The 13,245-nt window shown below is 47.9% G+C and overlaps 1 protein-coding gene across 2 annotated transcripts in view; it reads left to right on the plus strand.

Annotated features, from left to right (window-relative positions):
* St3gal2 (ST3 beta-galactoside alpha-2,3-sialyltransferase 2) overlaps positions 1-11,858 on the plus strand; it is a 51,465-nt gene extending 39,607 nt beyond the window's left edge. For both annotated transcript variants that reach the window (XM_005318409.5, XM_078032656.1), the window contains exons 3-7: positions 2,360-2,553; positions 6,775-6,954; positions 9,223-9,268; positions 9,503-9,622; positions 11,046-11,858. In XM_005318409.5, coding sequence (XP_005318466.1) covers positions 2,360-2,553; positions 6,775-6,954; positions 9,223-9,268; positions 9,503-9,622; positions 11,046-11,219 — 714 coding nt within the window. In that variant the 3' untranslated portion in view covers positions 11,220-11,858. The remainder of the gene's footprint in view (positions 1-2,359; positions 2,554-6,774; positions 6,955-9,222; positions 9,269-9,502; positions 9,623-11,045) is intronic.
* Positions 11,859-13,245: the final 1,387 nt, after the last annotated feature.

The following is a 13,245-nucleotide window of genomic DNA, read 5'->3' on the forward strand; positions in this document are numbered from 1 at the left end:
GCTGGGATTATAGGCCTGTGTCCCCCTTATCGGCTACTCTTGGTTCTTTACAATTGCTGGAAAAAGACTTGTCTCTGGGCTCACCTAGAAAGCATTGTAAATTACCCTCAGGGGCTGAGGAAAATCAAGAGGAGGGATGAGGGACCTGTGTAGCAGGACCCTCCTGCCCTTTTAGATCCTGCCCTCTTTCTGCTTCTCTCACCGCCTTCTGCCTTGCTCCCGTTATCTCTGGAGCAATGCCTCCCAGGCTTCGCAGGGCCATCTGGGTGCTGCCTGTGCCAAGGGTGGAGTGGTATCTTTGGGCTCACAGGCTTCCTGCACACCCAATAGGAGGCCTCAAGAGCCCCCGGTTTCCCCAGTTGGCAAATGGTAGCAGATGCCCACCCTTTCTCTCACATTCAGGGAAGATGTGAGGATGAGCTTGGGTGACCAGCTTATCAGAGCAACTTCCCACACTTCTGGCCCAGACTCTCAGAGTGCCCCAGGATTGGGGTCTGAGAGCAAGGGTGCCTAGGAACCCCGTAGGCCCTTCCATGGCATCCTGGAGCCCTTCCTGTCTATTAGTCATACTCACATCCTTCATTTAATGGAAAATAAAGATTCAGGGAATGCATGGTGCCCAAGACCATACTCTCTCAGCAGTGGTCACATAGAGCCAAATCAGTATTCTAGACAAGGGTGGATGCCCAGGGGACAGCACAGGCCTCCTGCCCACAGGGATAAAATTCAGTGACTGTTTAAGCAGTAAGTGTGTTCCTCAATCGAGAGGCTTCTCTGTTCCCCTCTTTTGCCACAGAGTTGGGAATTCTCGTCTGAGGACCAGGATACCTTTCCAGAAAGATCTCTGGTTTTCTGAGCAGCTCCTGCTTATCCACAAACCCCATAGGTTATGGCCCATTCCACAGTCTCCCCCACCCCCAACCCCTCCTGCAGTGCCAGGGATGGAACCCAGGGGCTCACAAATGCTAGGCAAGTGCTCTTTCATGACCTGAGTCTCAGGAGTACCCCATATGGGCTGATTGGGAAGGATTCCTGAAGGAATTTACTCTGCCTTGTACCCTCAGTCCACAGCATTTTAAAGCCCCAGTTTTAGCATTATCAGTTGGTGGCCATGCTATGGACCAGGTCTAGCCCACTAAGTATTATTCTAGTATTTACATTTACATAGTTACCAATATTTAGAAATCAGAGTATTTCACATGAAACCTATATTTTTTGCTTCTCTTTAAAAATTGGGGAATTTGGCCCCTTTGGGCTTATAATTCCATGTGTTAAGAATTGGTTTGGGGCTGGGGATGTGCCCAAGTGGTAACGCGCTCGCCTGGCATGCGCGGGGCGCTGGGTTCGATCCTCAGCACCACATAAAAATAAAAGATGTTGTGTCCACTGAAAACTGAAAAATAAATATTAAAAAAAAATCTCTTTCTCTGTCCTCTCTCTCTTAAAAAAAAAAAAGAATTGGTTGAATTTTTTTTTTTTTTTTGAGGTACTGGGATTGAACTCAGAGGCACTCTACCACTAAGCTACATCTTCAACCCTTTTAAAATTTTTTAATTTTTTAAAATATTTTTTATAAATTGTTGATGAATTTTTTAATTTTATTTATTTGTATATGGTGCTGAGAATCGAACCTAGTGCCTCACACATGCTAGGCAAGCGTTCTACCACTAAGTCACAATCCCAGCCCTTAAAATTTTTACTTTGAAACATGCTCTTTCTAAGTTACAGAGGCTGGTCTTGAACTTGTGATCTTCCCAGTCACTGGGATTACAGACATGTACCACTGTGCTGGACTGAATTTGCTCTTTCTGATGGGGCATATGGTCTGTGGACCCCATCTGTTGCTTCACTCCTGTGTGATACCTTTCTGGCCCAGAAAGCAGTAGACTGCTGTCCTGCCATATTTTACAATCTTTATCTATCAGTAGCTTGGTTTCCAGCTGATAGTTGGGGGCGACTGAGGGTGAGGTGAGGGAATGGCTTCAGGTATCCCATGAATGTGGCCCTGGATGGGGCATCTGTAACCCCAGCCATCAGTCTGAGTCTCAGGGGTTCCCAAGGTGGGCCGATTGGGAAGGACTCCTGAAAGAAGTTGCTCTGCCTTGTGACTGCAGGTCCCCCAGGGGCACTGTGAATAGCAGCTGATCCTCCAGTCTTCTATGGCATGTGAGAGAAACCCAGTGATTGTCAGGGCACTGGTTTCTGAACAGGAGGCTCACTGGAACCAGGACTTTGCTGCTTTTGAGAAATGGAGGGGTCCTCCCAGGCAAGGAGGTCTATGTGGCTCCAACTCAAAGGGAGGGCCCAGAGGGGTGGCCAGAGGCCCTCCCTCCATTTAGCCCTCCCTCCCCACCCACAGATGTTGCAGCCCCAGTTCAAGTCGCACAACACCAATGAGGTACTGGAGAAGCTGTTCCAGATTGTGCCAGGCGAGAACCCCTACCGCTTCCGGGACCCCCACCAGTGCAGGCGCTGTGCCGTGGTGGGGAACTCTGGCAACTTGAGGGGCTCTGGCTACGGGCAGGACGTGGATGGGCACAATTTCATCATGAGGTGAGCCCCCATGGAACTGAGGGTGGGTAAGGACAAGCCTCCAGGAAGGGGTCCCTGCCTCCTTGGCCTTATCTGGCAGGGGATGAGTTGCCTGGGTGCTAAGGGATGCTGACACCTATAGGCTTCCAGGACAGGCTTGTCTGTTTAGGGTGGGTGGGAGGTTGCATTCCAAATCTCACTTTGCTAGAGGACCACATTCGCTTTCCAATTCCTCTGAAAAGGGCTGAAACTAGACCCCTGGCTGATATTTGGTGGAAACTCATCAGAAGCCCTTGTTCTTGTTACTCACCTGGTCCCCTCAGCATAGGCCAGAAGTGAGCTCCCCAAGGCAAACTTGCATCTTGCTTTATAGCAACAGGTGATTCTTTCTAGCAGACTAACTGAAGACAGATGTTGTAGGCAGAAAAAGCTGTCTCGAAGACTGCCTGTTCTCTTCATCCTCATAAGGCTTCCAGAGACATCTCTGCCTAGCCCTGAGGAAGGGAGAAGAGTAGAGAGAGTGTTCAGTGAAGACAGACACAGTGTGAGGAAGGGTGTGTCAGGGAACACAGAGTACACTCAGGTTCCAGCATGGACTGCTCTCAGCTCTTAACCCATCTCTTCTGCCTTCCTCCCTTGGTTTGGCTAGGGATAGGATATGCCACACGGGGATCCTTCCACCCCTGTCCTTGGTATTGCCTGGTTTTTACCAAATATCTCAGGATGAGCATTACCAAAAGGCCACATTTCCCAAGAGGCAGAAGGAAGGGCTTTGTCTTCGACACTGTTGCTGTCTCCATAGCAACACCAGGCAGCAATAAGTCTCTGAGACTTTCCACATTCTTTGTAATACCTTCCTCCTATTGAGAAATGGTTATGGGTGGGGGAGAGAAAAGGGTGCTTTACTCCACCCAGCACCCCAGAACCACCTCAGTTTACCTCATCCCCTAATTACTGGCACCTCAAATAGGAGGGAGATGAGATGGGAGCCAGGGAGGGACCTCTCTCTCTTCACCCAGAAACAATGGGTTGAAATTAGAAAATGAGGTGCTGTTACAGTGCGGCCATCAAGCACTTGGGTAGCCCAGTGAAATGCTCTCAGATGCCTGAGCACCTGCCTTCCCAGCCACCTGCACCAAGTGGGAGCTCTGATGAGACACCTCAGGATAGTTGATGAGCTCCAGGGTTGAAATCCTGCAAAACCAAAAGTCTTGGCCACTTATGACATGTAGGTGACACCTAGTCAGGCCAGGCTGAGACAAATCCACCAGTACTCCTCAGGAGGCATGCTCAAGATATGTTTTGGATCAAACCCCAGAATTTCCTTCTGGAAGGGATGATCAGATGGTAATTGACTATCTGCTGGTCTGTATGAGGAACCAGATAGCAGTGGAGGCCTATCTTGATTTAGAACCAACAGGGAGGCCCCTCATCCTAGAACCAGTATGAGACTCTACTGGGAGAGCCAAACTGAGTTACACTGACATGATGGCTCTACTCTCCTGTCTCCCTACCAGCTGCCTCCTCCAGGAGGATAAGTCCTCCAAGCCCTGCTGACAACTCAAAATAGAATTGAGCTATTCCCATCTCGGATGGCCAGCAGCTACATCCACAACTCCTAGTGCAGCGCCTGGTAGATAGAAGGCATGCTGTGAATATATGAAGGAAAAGGAGTAGGCAACCAGACACCAGACCGTAAATAAGAGTGTCCATCCACCCTGCCTGTATTCCATCCCAAGGCATTTTTGGCTGCTGGAGATAGCCACGGACAGATAAAAGTTTCTGGAATGCTTTGCCCCCAAATCCCAGAGAGCCAGCTCATCCTATGGCCCCTTTCCAGGGGTTGGCTTCTCCAAAATGAATCAGAACCTCAAAACAACATCTTGACTCCAGAAGACTGCCACGTTCTTTCCTTTTCCCTCAGAGGCTAGAAATATCTTTGGGGCTTCCTACTTCATTTGTTCCCAGCTTTGTGGGCTGGTGCCTGGACAGAGCATAGAGGAGAGTAGGGTGAGAGCAGGCTCTACAGCAGGCCTGCCTGCAGGGGTGGGAGGTGGGTGGCCTCACTGCCAGGTCTAAGGAGGGTCTAAGCTGCCAGCGCATGGAGAAGGCAAAAGCAGGTCTTCAGAAGCCAGGCCTGAGGCAACCTCAGCCCCTTGATCAGCAGGATGTGCTTGGCCTCTTAGTCTCTTGTGAAATGAAGTTTGCTTCTTAGGTTCTCACAAGTATGAGACCCCTTGCTCCTGCTCAGCCAGTGTCCCCAACTCACATTTTTCCACTTCCTGTTTGTCCCTTTGCATCCTTCAGGCAACCAAGAGATGGTTCCTTACCTACTTTGATACCATCCCCTGTTAAGGCTTCTCACCAACCTACTTTGTTCTCCACAGGGTCCAGGATGACTTGGCAGAAGGCAGACAGCAGACACAGACTAGCTATGGTGACCGCAGGACATCAGTGCCTGTGTGTATAACTGTAGCAGCCCCAAACCTGTTAAGCATTACTCATGAGAGGGAAAAGATAATTCTGTGCTTCTCTAGGAGACAGTAGCTCTGAACCCTAAAGACTAGGAGACCAGAGGGAGACAGCCAGGAGACAGAGGGAGTTTCTCTGAAGACATGGGTCTGGGGCATGGGGGCAGGATCTAGATCTCTGTTCTAGGCATGGGGCACTATAGGTTCTGTAGGGAAGATTCCAGAAGTCTGCTTGAACCCAGTCTAGAACTAAGGTGGTTCAGAACAAAGACTGCTAGAGGTGGTAGTGCACTCCTGTAATCTCAGGCTGAGGTAGGAGGATTCAAATTCAAGGTCAGTCTTGCAATTTAGCAAGACCCTGACTCAAAAAAAAAAAAAAAAAAAAAAAAAAAGAACAAGGGCTGAGGATGTAGCTCAATGGTAGAGCACTTTGGGGTACAATGACCAGTAATGGAAGAAAAACAAAAAGAGAGACTCATTATCCAGACTTTATGGCCTCCCATTCCAAGGCACCTTCTAGTCCCTGAAGGGAAGGAAAAGAGAAACAGAAGGTAGAGATGATTGGCAGGGGTGGAGCATTCTGGACAGCACAACCCTTGTCTCCTCAGCTCTACCAGGTGAGGGGCAGGAGGAAGACAGTGTGGATACTCCTACAGCCCGGAAAATCTGCACCCAGCTTGGCTAATGGTGTCAGCCACTGTGAGGGCAGGGAATATTTGTACTGATTTTACAGAACTGGTATAAAAAGCTAGAGGCACGTGACGACTCTGCTCCATCCTTGTTGGATCCCTGTGGCCAATATAAGACCAGGTTATGGTCATCTGACCTTGGTAGTCATGATTCTGCAAGGTGGTTCTCAGGAGACAGTAGTGTCCTCAGCAAAAGACAAGACCAACAGATTTGTGTTTAGAGCTGGTTCACATGGGATGTAAGTTGATCACGAGAAAAGGGAGCATTGATTGTAATTATCCTGTATTTTGCAGAAATTGAAAGGATAGGATGCCTTCTTGGTTTATTACACTCAGGGCCATGGGAAGTCTACTTCATGGCCTTCATTTTCTATTCTTTTCTTTTTTTTTTTTTCCTTTCAGTACTGAGGATTGAACCCAAGGGCACTCTATCACTGAGCTATACATCCTCAGCTCTTTTTTAAACTTTGAGACTGAGTCTTGCTAAATTGTCTGGGCTGACCTCAAATTTGCAATCCTGCCTTAGCCTCTCAAATTGCTAGAATTAAAGATGTGCACCACCTGTCTAGCATTTGGATTTGTTTATTTATGTATTCATTTACTTATTTTTTTTAATGCATTCTCAGCAAGTGCTATACCACTGAGCTACATCTCAGCTCCAGAAGGAAGGCTTTTTTCCTCTTTCTGAGTTGTAATTCCCTCCTGCTGCACATAGTAGATACTAAAATACATATATTAGAAAAAGTGGAATACTTCTTACCACTTGATTCCTTCAGTGATTAGCTGTCTTGGATTTATTTCTTACCAGTACATATAAATTTCCTTCACTTCCTCTGATGGCTGTATTTCATTATCTGAAGGTGAAAAATGCATATACTGGTTTATTGTTTGACTGTTAAATAGCCATGTGCATATCTTTGCACACATATGCAACCATTTTTATTGATTTATGGAAATAGAATTGCTGGGTCAAAGTGTACATCCATTTATGTTTTTGATGGTTAGCACCAAATCGTCCTCTAAAAATCGCCTACCAGTTTCCATGGCAGTTTTTTTCTCATGTCACCCTCTTTTCCCTGCAGGATGAATCAAGCACCAACTGTGGGCTTTGAGCAGGATGTTGGCAGCCGAACCACCCACCATTTCATGTACCCTGAGAGTGCCAAGAACCTGCCTGCCAACGTCAGCTTTGTGCTGGTGCCCTTCAAGGCCCTGGACCTGCTGTGGATTGCCAGCGCCCTGTCCACAGGGCAGATCCGATTGTGAGCTTCTTTGCTGGCTGGGAATGAAATATGGGTGACAGGACCACCATGGGAAGAGTCTCCCCTAGGAGTGGATGATAGAATCCCTTGAAGTTAACATTTTGGTCAAGAAGGGCTAGTGAGCTGGGTGCTTTGGTGCATGCCTATAATCCTAGCAGCTCGGGAAGCTGAGGCAGGAGGATCACGAGTTCAAAGGTCCTGAGCAACTCAGTGAGACTATTTCTAAATAAATATAAAAAGGGCTGTGGATATGGCTCAGTGGTTAAGCACCCCTGGGTTTAATTCCTGGCACCAAAACCAAAGAGGGGCTACTAAGGATGGAAGGCCCAAAACTGTGGGTTAGCTGAGAGTACCACATGTTCTATGTCACTTCTTTCATGCTGCTGACTAGCATTCTAGTTGGTAAAGAGGTGAGGAAAAGCAGTCTGGCTTTGGTCTCCTTCCCAGGTAGTGGCTCCTGACTCTGGGAGCTCTGCCTTCTGAGAACTTTCTTCGGGGCAATTGTCCCATCACAGCTGGGAACCATGGGAGATTCAATCCACCAGTATTTTTTTAAAAGAGCATTATCACGACTTGCCCATTTAAAGTATACAATCCAGTGATTTTTGGTATGTTAAAAGGGCAGCGTAACCATTTCCACAATTTTAGAATATTTTCATATTTTAAAGATCTTTATTTAAAGATCTAATGAATACTCCTTAGCCATCACCCCCACTCCACCCACCCCTACCTTAGGCAACCACCAATCTATTCTCTTATCTTGTATTTTGTTGTGACTAAATATACATAGTATGAAATTACCATTTTAACTATTTGTAAGTTCAGTAACATTTTCACATTGTTATGCACCGGTCACTACTGTCCACCTTCAGAACTCTTCCATCATCCTGAATGGAAATCATGTACCCATTAAACAATAACCCTGATCCCTGGTAACCTCTGTTTTACTCTCCATCTCTATGGCTTGATTATTCTAGTGCATCAAGTAAGTGGAATCATATCCTATTTGTCCTTTTGTGTCTGACTGATTTCATTCAGCATGATATTCTTCAGGTTCATCTATGTTGTAGCATTTGTCATAATTTCATTCTCTTAAGGCTGTATGCATATGCCACATTCTGTTTATCCATTTATCCCTCAATGGACATTTGAGTTGTTTCTACCTTTTGACTGTGGTTATCATGTATTTTTTATGCCCTTTTTTTTTTTTTTTTTTTTTTGCAATTCTTTGGATTGAACTCAGGGATGCTCTACCACTGAGCTACATTCCTATCTCCTTTATTTTTTTTATTTTTAGACACAGTCATGTATTTTTTTAAAATATTTGTTAGTTTTTTTTCCAGCGGACACAACATCTTACACAACATCTTTGTTTGTATATGGTGCTGAGGATCGAACCCGGGCCGCACGCATGCCAGGCGAGCACGCTACTGCTTCAGCCACATCCCCAGCCTCTCAGTTATGTATTTTTTAAACAAAAAAAATTAGTTGAGTTGGGCACAGTGGCACATGCCTGTAATACTAGTGACTAGGGAGGCTGAGGTAGGATTGCAAATTCAAAGATGGCCAGCCTGAGCAACTTAATGAGGCCCTAAGCAACTTAGTAAGATCCTGTTTTGAGAAATAAAAAAAGGGGGTTGGGGGAGGCTAAGAAATAAAATAAAAAAAAGGGGATTAGGCTGTGGCTCAGTGGCAAGATGCCCAAGTCCAATCCCCGTATATATATATATATATATATATATATATATAAAATTGGTATAAATTATACTTTCCTGACTTAAGATGTTCAACATGCAATGTTTTGGAAACCTGAGGGCAGAAATCAGTGCTGTAGAGTTGAGGAGCTATAGGAACTCAGAAAAGAAAGTGTGGATTATAGGAGCCATACTGGCTAAGAGGTGTTTGTGCCAAGCCTGAGGGAAGCAGAGAGAAGGTCATTCTGGGCCGAAGGAAGTACACAAACACGGTAGGTGTGAAATGATCAGCTAAACTGAAGTAGAGGGTTCCCAGAAGACAGCTGAGGGAGAAGGGTTGTGTCTGGGCTATCGAAGGCATCAGGGCTTCTCTAAAACATCTCTACTCTGTCTCGAATGGTATGGGAGCCCCTGAAGGTTTCTGATCAAGTTACTGTCACAGATGAACATGCCACAGAAGAGCAATTTGGAAGCAGCCTGGAGGTTGTGAGGCTGTCATCAGTCCTGAGGGGGAAAAGAGGGATCTCTGGGTCCCACAAGCCATCTGAAATGTTACCTTTCTGTCCTCATGCAGCACTTATGCCCCAGTGAAGTCTTTCCTTCGAGTGGACAAAGAAAAGGTAATTTCTCCCTCTCTCCCCTTTTTTGTGGAAACAGTGCTCACCTTACTGTGGTTCAGGTGTGCCCCAGTGCTCTTACAGAACCTTCAGAATTCCCATCTGCTGACCTCTTAAGAGGCCACAGGGACCAAGGAGCACTCAGGCTCAGGTCTCCTGACAAGCACAGTAGAACTGGTAGTAGCTGCTCAGAGGCTGGTCCCTACAACCTCTCATATGCCTGTTACTTTTTCCCAGGTCCAGATCTACAACCCAGCCTTCTTCAAGTACATCCATGACAGGTGGACAGAGCATCATGGGCGGTACCCTTCCACAGGGATGTTGGTGCTCTTCTTTGCCCTGCATGTGTGTGATGAGGTGGGTAGGTCCCAGTCTAGGGAGATAAAAGGGACAGCAGGACTCACAAACAGGGAATCAGATCTTCTCAGGTCTTAACAGTGCCTCCACAGGAAATCACTTTTTTTTTAAATATTTTTTTTTTAGTTGAGATGAACACAATACATTTATTTTATTTTATTTATTTTTATGTGTTGCTAAGGATTGAACCCAGTGCTTCATATGGGCAAGGCAAGCACTCTGCCGCTGAGCCACAATCCCAGCCCAAGGAAAGAATTTTTGTAGCAGAAACTATGTGAGTTAGCCAAGAACATACTTATAATCCCAGATATACAGGAGACTGTGGCAGGAGAATCACAAAGTTTGAGGGCAGCCTGGGCAACTTTTAATAAGACTCTGTCTCTAAATTGAAAGGGCTGAGGATATAGCTCAGTGGTAGTATTGCCCACGGGCCCTAAGTTCAACTCTCAGTACAGTGTATGTGCACACACACATACACACACAATCATAGAGCTGAGCATGGTGGCCTCTAATCCCAGCTACTGGTGAGGTTGGGAGAGGAGGATCCCTTGAGTCCAAGGGTTTGAGGCCAGCCTGGATAATTTTTAAGACTTGTCTCTTAAAAAGCAAAAAGTTCCCAGTGACTTGCAGTCTGACTTGGGAAAAGCCCAAGCTTAAACCTGGGATGGCTGTGTCTCACAGCCCTGAGCCTAGGCCTATTCTGTTAAAAATGCAGGTTAGGCTGGATGTGGTAATCTAAAATGGAGGTAGAGGCAGAAAAACTTCAAGTTTAGGGCCAGCCTGCCTGGGCAATTTAGCAAAACCCTGTCTCAAAATAAAAACATTTTTTAAAAGGGCTGGGGATGTAATTCAGTTGTAGAGCTCTTGCCTGGCATGCTTGAGGCACTGGATTGGATTTCAAGTAACACACACACATACACATACACACACAAAAAAAATTACTCAAAAGAACCACATTTCACTATGCCATCAAGGGCAGTGCTCATGCCTGGCACACCCACTTTTGCCAGTAAGTTCAATGTATGGTATTGAGTATCTGACGAGCTTTCAAAAAAAAGTAATGTTTCAAAAAATGTAAGGCTGGGGCTGTAGCTCAGGTTCAAACCGCAGCACACAACCACTACCAACACACACACACACACACACACACACAATAATAATAATAATCTTTAAAAAGAGGAAGGTAAAAAAGAGGAAGTTAGCAAGGGTTGGAGGGGAGGCAGAACTGAAAAGGGAAGAGCCATCCCCTGCAACCCCAAGTCTGTCCATAATGTCCGTCCTGGGTGTTTCCTACGTCTCGGTGCCTCCTCACTGGGAAGAGATAAGCTGTCAGCCTCAAGGAGCTGTTTTGTCGCGGTGCCCCGTTCTCCTTCCTTACCGTGGTCCCTGACATACTGTGACCCTGCGCCGCCCTTCCCCGCAGGTGAACGTGTACGGGTTCGGGGCCGACAGCCGGGGCAACTGGCACCACTACTGGGAGAATAACCGGTACGCGGGCGAATTCCGGAAGACGGGCGTACACGACGCGGACTTCGAAGCCCACATCATCGACATGCTGGCCAAAGCCAGCAAGATCGAGGTCTACCGAGGCAATTGAGCCGGGCCTTGCCGCAACCCTGCCTGCCCCGCCGCTGGGTGCCGAGGCGCGCTCCCTCTTTGGGCGTCAACCAGGCAATCAGGAACAACGCCAGGCCAAGTGTGGACCAATCATACTGCAGCCCAGCGAGTGCCTGCTGTCCTCCGCCAATCATGAGACTGGAGGGCCGGCCGAGGCCTGGCACCAATCAGCTCTGCAACTGGGCGGAATTTCTGTTTCTCCCAGCCAATCATGCGACTCAAGGAGAATTTCCGTCGCTGGGACCCGTCTCCTCCAATCAATGGCCTTCGGAGGCGGGCGGGCGGCCGCTCAATCTCCCATCCCTTCTGCTTTTGGATAAGGTTTTATTTTCCGCTTTTTAAGTAGAGGCTCCTTGGAGCCTCGATGGAGTACTGTTCTCAGGCGCGACCAGAGAAAGGCCTGTCGCTGACGGGCCTAGCTACCCCTGGGGCGCCGAGGAGGAAACGGCGGGAAGGGGCCGCAGGCCTGGGCGTGTCCGGGTCCCTGGGGACTTGGGGCGTCAGCCGAGGCTGGATGGTGGTCAGGAGAGAGTGTGCCTCACCCCGGGAAAAAAGCTATGTCCCCAAATCCGAGAGCATTTTAGACTGCACATGTCCTTTCTCCATCAGGCCCAGATGGGTGAGTGCAAACCCACCAAAGAAAATTCGGTCATGGTGAAAACCCAGCGGGCGCGTGGGGCCCTCCTCCACCTCCTCCCTCCCTGCCTCTGGCCGCCCTTTGGTATGTCCTCTGACCAGGGCATTTTGTGTCTCACTAGAAACTAGGAAATTATATACGCCCCTTGTCGGGGTGGACCTTGCCTAGGGCTTAACTCCGTAACAGAGATGTCAGGGACTGGATAGGGAACCAGGAAGCCCTGTCAGGTCACATGTAAGGTGCTTCTTTCTCACGCGTGCCCTCGCTTCTACTGTTCACCAACAACCTTTTTAGTGGCTCTCCTTAAGCCCCGGGCCTCCTCACCAGCCAACCTGTTGCTCTGGAAAAATATCAGAAAACTTGCCCTAGTATTGGGGCCCTGCTTCTCTCTGGGTCCACTTCCTCTCTCCCTTTCCCTCCCCGCACCCCCAACATGCCCAGGTCTTTGGCCTTGGGAGAGAGAACAGCCCCTGGGGAAGGAGGCTGGAGAGCCCAGCTGCCTGTGCATGCGCCTTCTTCTTTCACCTATCACCCCAAAGAGGAGCAGGAAGCAAGCCTCTTGCTTGGGGGTGGAATTTGCTTTGGGCTCATACTTTAGTTAACCTAAAGCTGCCGGATATGGCCACCCAACCAAGATTCCTTCACAATTCTAAGCAGACCTCGCAGACACATCCAAGAGCGTCCCTGGGGAGGAGCGGACCTGCTGCTGTCCTCATGCCTCCCCACTGCCCGCACTCCTGGCCTGCTGCCTCCAGCCTCCTCTCTCTAACCCACTTTCCTTTCCAGCTCTATAAGGGCTAGGAAGCCAACAACCAGGGGTTACGACTAGAAATCTACTTATTATGACTGGCCCCATCTCAAGTCCCTAGTAGTTGAAGCTATTGATGGTTTTCTCACCTTCAGGGTTGGGGATGTTTAGCAGGGAGAAAGGGCTTCTGTGAAGCCCTCACAGCATAGAAAGGATCCCTCTTCCCAAAAGTAACGTCAGGAATACCACCCTTTTCTTAGTGAGTGGACACAAACTAGCAACCTCTGGCCACTGGTACAGTTGCTTTAGTTGACTGGGGGACAGTCATCCATTGGAAAGAATGGAGGTTGGGACAGGGTAATTGGCATTGAACCTAAAAATTAATATATTAAGAACCTACATTGAGTCAGTTCCTTTGCAGTTCCAAAAGCAGGAGGCATAGAGAGTGGGTGTGGTAGGGTGAACTGGGGCAGGGCTGTGGTAGAATGCCTGTCAGGGTGCCCTCACCATTTGGGAGAGTCAAGGTACCAGCTGTTCTTGCAAGTCTCATTTCAGTGCTTCCTCAAGAGGCTGTTTCAAGTGTTGAGAAGAGGAAAAACAATGCAATTATGCCAAACAGTA

The sequence above is a fragment of the Ictidomys tridecemlineatus genome, chromosome 15, assembly GCF_052094955.1.
Source record: "Ictidomys tridecemlineatus isolate mIctTri1 chromosome 15, mIctTri1.hap1, whole genome shotgun sequence".
NCBI lineage: Eukaryota > Metazoa > Chordata > Mammalia > Rodentia > Sciuridae > Ictidomys > Ictidomys tridecemlineatus.